The sequence below is a fragment of the Epinephelus fuscoguttatus genome, linkage group LG4 (assembly GCF_011397635.1).
Source record: "Epinephelus fuscoguttatus linkage group LG4, E.fuscoguttatus.final_Chr_v1".
NCBI classification, from domain to species: Eukaryota; Metazoa; Chordata; class Actinopteri; order Perciformes; family Serranidae; genus Epinephelus; species Epinephelus fuscoguttatus.
In genome coordinates, this window is record NC_064755.1 from 39,409,849 (window position 1) to 39,417,485 (window position 7,637).

Sequence of the window (7,637 nt, forward strand, 5' to 3'; positions counted from 1 at the left end):
GACTCAAAATGACCACAAAGAAACACACAAAACAACCACAGAAATACAAAATGAATGTAACAAGACGCAAGATGACAGTAAAAAGACACAAAACGAGACGCAAAATGAGACAAACAACAAACACAAAATAGAAGATACACAAGACAGGCCTCAAAACAACCACAAAAACCCCAAAAGAACATACAAAGATGCAAAATGACCACAGAGCAACACAACACAACACAACACAACACAACACAACACAAGACTCAGAATGACCACAGAGATGCAAAATTAGACTGAAAACAGCTACAAAGACATACAAAATGACTTCAAGGAGACACAAGACTCACAGCAACCACAGCAAGATGCAAAACAAGACTCAAAATGACCACAGAGATGCAAAATGAATGTAACAAGACACAAAATGACAGTAAAAAGACACAAAACGAGATACAAAATGAGACAAAAAAACAACTAAAAACAAACTAAAAAATAGAAGAGACAAAAGACAGGACTCAAAACAACCACAAAAAACCCAAAAGAACATACAAAGATGCAAAATGACCACAGAGCAACACAACACAAGACTCAGAATGACCACAGAGATGCAAAATTAGACTGAAAACAGCTACAAAGACATACAAAATGACTGCAAAGAGACACAAGACTCAAAGCAACCACAGCAAGATGCAAAACAAGACTCAAAATGACCACAAAAAGACACAAAACATTTACAAAGAAACACAAGACTCAGAACAACTGCACAGAGATGCGAAATCATCACAAAGAAACACAAATGACCACAAAGAGGCACAACACAAGACTCAAAATGACCACAAAGAAACACACAAAACAACCACAGAGATGCAAAACAACTAAAAAAGAGGCTGCGTCATTTCTACTTGATTTGTGTTTTTTCATCAGAGGAGTGTGGAGCCTCACTATTTTAATCACTGTTAATTGCATTTTATTTTACAGAGCCTGTAAATGTAACATTTTTGCCTGTCCGAAATCTTGGCCAGAGAGATCTTCCAGCGCCCGACATGGAGAAGAGGATTTATGTTTATAAATCCCTGAAATTTAGGAGGGAAAGTGTCCGTCCAGCGGGCAGAGGCTTAACGCGTCGCCTGAACATCCTCCAGCTTGACAGGAGCTTCAGCAGCAGACGTAAAGCTGCTGATCCTGGATCAACATGAAAAATAACTTGAGTTAGCAGCATGAAGACGGTCAAACTTGAAAACAAACTCCCCTCAGCCCACTCCAAGGTACTTGTTATGTAATGTTCTCAGTGACAGTAAAAACAAACTTCACTCTTACTAAACAGTCCCTGACAGGAAGAAACTCTGTTTGGAATATGAAATACAACTCAGCAGTTTGAGGACGAAGCTTCATGATGTTTGATAAGGAGTCATTATCTGTCCAGGCTTTGATCCTGCGCAGCTCTCCAACTCTTTGAAGCTTTTTAAGAAACCGGCTCATTACCGCTCCACTAATTCACGGCAATCCTCAGATTCTGATGACTGATGCTAATGAGCTTTTTTAAAACTTGTTTCTCCACAGACTTCACACGAGCTGCTAAGTGGCGTTCACTATAACGAGTCTGAACATGCTGCTGGATCACACGGGGCCCCGGGGACCTTCTGTGGCCCTGAAGCCTGAAGCCCTGAGTGGGAGGCTTCTGTCAGGTAAGTCCATGAATATAGTATGCACGTGCTGCCTCTTCATACACCCCACCAACCTCCATCTAAGATGTTTAATTAACTCCTTTTCCTTTATAGGAAACTCATACAGTGTGTTCATTAGCAGGCCTGTATGGAATCTGAGCCACAGACTCCTTGTGCACGTGTGTGACAGTCATGTGTTGTATTCAGACAGCATGAAAATCAAAGCTGGTAATGTAGTGAGAAGAAATGTCAAAAATAAGATTTACTGTCAAGAGATTTGCAAAGTATTATTGGTTCTCTCTGCTCCATACTGAACCTTCCATTTTAATGGCCACGTGTCCCACGTTTTGTTGATTGACTTCTCCAACAAATACTTAATTTGTTTTATTGAAGTATTTAGTACTACTAAGTTGTTCTTTTCACCTGCTTGAGGTCATGTTAGGTTTTAATGTACTGTGCGAGGTTATTTGTGATCAAAAACAATTGAATGAATTGAATATTGTGATTGTCACAAAATCCAAACAAAAAACTGAAAACAATTAAAAAATTCACAGATTCCATTTGGGCCTGGTCATTGGCCACATTTTAGCCAACATGAATGATTATTGTTAATAAAAAAAGTCCAATATTTAGTATATTATTACTAGAGCTTAAACAATATTCTAATAATTGATTAGAGAATAAACATAAAATTAATCTGCATCAATGTCGATGTTTTGTTAGTTGTTTGTGGGATAAAAAAAAACATTAATTGGCTCTAACTTTGCCACTTGATGTGCTCCTCCCACCCAAACACTGGTGGAGACCAAATACGAGCTGCACAGGAGAGGCCCAAGGAACGTGACAGAGCTTAAGGCATCAACCTGGCCGCCAAACTCCCCAGATCCCAGTCTGATCGAGCATTTGTGGGACATGCTGGTGCCCCTGATCCATGGTGGGCCCTCCTTGGATCGGACTTGGCTCTGACCTGTCGAGGCATGGACTCTGGGAGTGTCTAGTGGTTTTCTGGCACCAGAGCGTTAGAGGCATATCCTGAGTCCTGTGGGTTTTTAAAACCTGTCTAAAAACCCATTTTTATTCCTTGGCTTTCAACTCCGTATGAGACTCTGCTTCTGTCTTAGTGTTTTATGGTTTGTTTTATTTATTGTTTTTAAATTGTTTTAAAAACAATAAACAATTATTTTAGTGTTTATTTCCTGTTAATTGTTTTATGTCCCTGTGTTGCTTTGTCTATTTATGTACAGCACTTTGTTTCATCTGTGGCTGTTTTAAAGGGCTATATAAATAAACTTGAGTTGAGTGTGGTGCCAGCACATCCCACGGATGCTCCATCAGATTGGGATAAATTAGAAAATTTGGAGGCCAGGGGCCTGTATGACGAAGCGAGATCAACCTTTCCTGGGTTACCCAGACCTATCCTGGGTTGACTAACCCTAACAATGGCAATCAGGATAAACCCAGCAACCCAGGATTGCTTTATCAAGAGCCGTGAACGCGCACGCAGCGGACCAATCACAATCATGAGAGAAGCGCAGCGTCACTGAGCGTCCTCACTGAGCGCCGTATGTGAGGGGAAAAAGGTATTTCTCGTGAGGATCAGAGATTAACTCTACTAAAATATGAGGAGGAGAAAAGCAACTTTACAGAAAAGGCCAACACCGTGGCAGCTGCAGGAGGAGGAAACATGCGTGGCAACGCATAACGGGATGACTAATGTTTAGCTTTAGTTTAGATTAGTTTATTTTCACATAATGTTAAAAACAGACAGTATAACATTTACAGGAAAAAGAAAAGAAAAGTGCTGGAGAGGTTAGAAGCCACTAAAAGCTTATCAAAGAAATTCCCCTGTCAAAACATCAATGAAATCACATAATAGAGAAGAAAAAGAAACGGGTAAGGAACGAAGAAATAGAGGAGGAGAGAGGGAAAAATCAAGACAAAACAAGGTAGCAAATAAAATGATGTGTAGGTTAAATTACTCATCACTGGTTCAAGTAGCTACAGTACCTGTACCTGTACATCTGACACTGATCACACCCTTGAATCCCATGAAATCAATGCTGCGCAGATGAATTGCGTGTATTACAATTATCGTCTAACATCATTGCGTCTGATAAACTGGTCTTCTTTGTCATAACGTTATACATGCTACAATAAGGCTTAAAGCTGACGCCACAATAAAATCATATCAGCACCAAGTTGATAGTCTGAATAAAATCATCCTGATATTGAGCTGTGTTAGAATTTAACAGCTGCGCAAAAATATACCTAGTCTCCCTCTTTAAAAACAAAAAGGAAAATCCCTCAAACACCATGAAGTGTAGACATGATAGGCTACTTTCCACACTTCCAGCAGCAAAGCTGTCAGTTAGGCCCATTATCTTTAACAGGGATCATTTCCTCCAACAAAACAAAATGTTGGCACTAATTAATGGTGCTATTAAGTGTCCGCAAATGATCAGTTTCTTTCTTATGAAGGGGTGGGATGAAAGTTCGACTTTTTCCACTCCTTTTTGAACAACCTTTTCATCGTCTGTTGTTGTTGCTTTCTTTTCTTTTTTTAATGTTCAAAATAAACTTTCAAATCAAAATCAATCAAATGAATTAAACTTCCCGTCATGACTGGGCTGCATTTCTGTCAGCGGAGTCATTTTTTTCCGAACAGCTGATTGGCCAGTGGGTGGTGCGTTTTATAGGATCAGATTCAACCCTGAACTTACCCTGCTCCGGAGCAGGATAGCCGTTCAGAGTAAGTTACCATGGTGATCTACCGCGATAAGAACTGAACTGGCTTCGTGAGACCGAAAACCCAGGGTTAACCCTGAAGTTACCTCGCTAAGACATTAATCCTGCTTCGTGATACAGGCCCCAGGTCGACACCTTGAGCTTTTTGTCACGTTCCTCAGGCCATTACTAAGCTGATTGTGTGGCACAGGGAGTGCGGTTGCCATGTGAGGGGAAGCACTTGAGCGTTTGGGTGGAGCACATCAGGTGGCATCCATATGAATGCCAAGATTTTCCAAGCAGAACACTGGATTGTAATGACATGTTATTCACTTCACCTGTCAGTAGCTTTATGTTTTGGCTGATCAGTGTATAAACCAGAGTGAAGCCAGTGACACAGCGCCATCTACTGCTTGGTTACAGCTGCTTGTCTTCAATAAAATATTCAAGATTCAAGATTTAATCACACAGATTCATAGTCTGTTTATTTAAAGCAAAGTCATTTAAATAAATATCACAAACATGAGTCATTCCAGACATCTCAACATATAAACATCATATCCAGTCACATCTCTCCAGCACTGGACACGCCTCCTGCTCACTGGTGGATCAGTCTGTTTCCATGGTGATGTTGTGCTTTCTCCAGGTTTCCCAGTAGCCATACTGGTCCAGCTGTGAAGGCCTATGTGAATGTGATAAAAGAAAACGAAATGAGACACACAGGTCCTGTATTATTTTTAATTTCCATAAATTTGTTTTTACACTGAAACTCTTCACATTGTTTTGCAGGTGAAACGAACGAGATAAGAACCTCCTCCATCCTCTGTCCTCCTGTGTGTGGCCCTGCAGCATGTGTCAGCCTCCATTCACCTCCCCCTCTCCCTCCTGTCAGCCTGCAGCCTGTCTAAGCCTCCTCAACACCTCCTCCGGACTAAGAGAGGAGTCCACTCTGATGAGTTTGTCTCTGGACCTGGAGCCCTGTGAGAGGCAGGAAAAAGGAGGTAAAACAAGGCAGGATACATGCTGCAAAGGAGGATGGATAAAAGTGGTAGGACACATGAGGTAAAGCAGCTGACAAAAAAGACATTAAAAAAATAGGATAAAGAAGGGGAGGGAGTTGATTTAGTACAGTTTCAGTCAGACTAACATGTTTAAATGTATTTTAAAAGTCTGGTTTTAGTCTGACTGACACAATAAATTGATTTTTTCTAATGTCATGTAAATGTACTGACTGAATCTGTGTGTCTGTTCATTCACTCATGCTCCATTTAGAATATCCCTCACCTTCAGTCTGAACACAGCTTATACACCATGAGATCAAAAACTGTCTCTTGTGAGTGTTAATAAGTTTCAGTAACCTTGTCAAGAGAGATGTGACTTTTCTTCAGCTCCAGAACTTCAGCCAGGAAGCGTATAAGCTCTGTGTTCGCTTCTCCGTCTGTTGGAGGGGCTGCGATGGCAACTCCCACCGCCTCTGCAGAAACCTCTGCAAGAGTAGAAGAACAAAAATGTTGTCGTCTAGGTGATCACAACAGCAGCTTTATTGTTATACATAGTATGAAGGTGACCTGTGATGCCGCTGTGTTTGGAGCCGGGCTTGGCGTGCACCGTTATGGTGACGGCTCCACTTTTGTCTCGAGCCACTGGACAGGAAGCTTCTGCCTCTGCTGCTACACTGGCAGCCGGCCGTCCTTTCACCTGGTGGTTTAACAGTATGGAGGGTTAGTTGTAGTATATACCCCGATACAGATACTGAACTGCGCTGATTGGCTGCAACTTTAAAATCACTGACAGATGAAGTTAATAACATTGATCATCTTGTTGCAATGCAGTGTTCTGCTGGGAAACAATGGGTCTGTCCATGATGGCGGTGGCTTCCCCTCAGGACACACCACCATGCCACACGGCAAAAGCTGCTCAGGACTGAGGAAAGTCACAAAGACCTCAAGGCATCGACCTTCCGCAGATGCCAATCTGATCAAGCATCCCTGGCACGTGCCGGTACCCCACCCCACCGCCAACGCCCTGGTGCCTGACACTAAAGAACACACCCAGAGGTCCTGTGTCCATGCCTTGACAGGTCAGACTCAAATCCAATCTACGGTAGGGGTCTCTGACCTGTCAGGACCTCTATGCCATTTCCCAGGTTGGGTGCGTTACAAGTGGCATCCACATGAATGTCAGGACCCACAGTTTCCCAGCAAAACACTGCACTGTAAGGAGATTATTGATGTTATTCACTTCACCTATGAGTTGTTTCATGTTTTGGCTGATAGATCAGTAGCTATAGTCTAAGGAATTCAAAGCAGGTTTACTTGAGCACTTTTCCTGAGAACAGATCTGAAGCTGTTCCAATGCTGTGACACTTAACATTTATAGTTACACTTACAGAAACAGCTGCACCTTGGCCACATGCAACATTTATACTAATGAATAACTTCTGGTCTATATACATTATAAAAAATGAGCTCCACATTTCAGTGATAAACACACTAATTAATCAAAAATTATAGTGCAATGATATGTTATTGTTCTACTTTTGCACTTTTACTTAAGTGAAGTTTTTCATGCAGGGCTTTTTCTTGTAATACTACTTTCACTTAAGTAACAGATCTGAGTAGTTCCCTCTGAGGTGTAGTGGAGTAACGTTATAAATATAAAGTAACAGAAGATGGAAATACTTAAGTAAAGTACAACTTACGTAGGCCCACAGTATCATAGTTAGATAAACGTACTCATCCACCGCTGGTTAACAGCGTGTGTAACATGTAGCAACAGATGAGAAAATAAATGAATTAAAGTGTCGATGTGATCTGTGTTAACAGTGTCATCTCTAACAACTCACCGCTTTCTCTTTTTTGGGCATTGGTCTGTTTCTGGAGGAACTTGCTAACCGGTGAGCACCGGGCAGAGGAGGCAGTCTGCACCGGGAGAGGACGGTTAACGGGCGGCTGAGCACCGGGACGACGTCAGATAAACGGTTTAACGTCACAGCTTTGAACGACTGAACAGATTCAGATAACCGTGTAAGAATTATAGATAAACCTGACCGGGAAAACATCCACCTGCTTGTTAACTGTTAGCTTGTGAGCTGTTAGCTTAGACAGGGAACAGAAATGCTAACCATGTAAACATTGAGACTTCCGCTTTTCAAAATATAAACTTCCGGGTTTTTTTAAATTGTTGATAATTTTCAGTTGGAATGCCTAAAAATATAAAATTATGTAGAAATATAAAAAAAATACAGAAATATAAAGAATTTATTCA

General features: G+C 41.3%; 1 protein-coding gene across 1 annotated transcript; it reads right to left on the reverse strand.

Moving 5' to 3' along the window:
- Positions 1-4,865: 4,865 nt before the first annotated feature.
- lg4h15orf40 (linkage group 4 C15orf40 homolog) lies at positions 4,866-7,538 on the reverse strand. Its single transcript, XM_049575162.1, has 5 exons — positions 7,216-7,538; positions 5,939-6,068; positions 5,729-5,856; positions 5,182-5,348; positions 4,866-5,052 (listed from the first exon to the last, which is right to left on the reverse strand). The coding sequence occupies exons 1-4, from the start codon at positions 7,429-7,431 to the stop codon at positions 5,259-5,261; spliced, it is 564 nt and encodes a 187-aa protein (XP_049431119.1). The 5' UTR covers positions 7,432-7,538; the 3' UTR covers positions 4,866-5,052; positions 5,182-5,258.
- Positions 7,539-7,637: the final 99 nt, after the last annotated feature.

Excerpts from the sequence above, each read along its gene's own strand:
- lg4h15orf40 (XM_049575162.1), bottom strand. The coding sequence starts at position 7,431 with ATGTTTTCCCGGTCAGGTTTATCTATAATTCTTACACGGTTATCTGAA. Across the intron at positions 6,069-7,215 it reads TGCCCAAAAAAGAGAAAGCG|GTGAAAGGACGGCCGGCTGC; the intron begins GTGAGTTGTTAG and ends TTAAACCACCAG. Across the intron at positions 5,349-5,728 it reads GTCACATCTCTCTTGACAAG|GGCTCCAGGTCCAGAGACAA; the intron begins GTTACTGAAACT and ends TGCCTCTCACAG.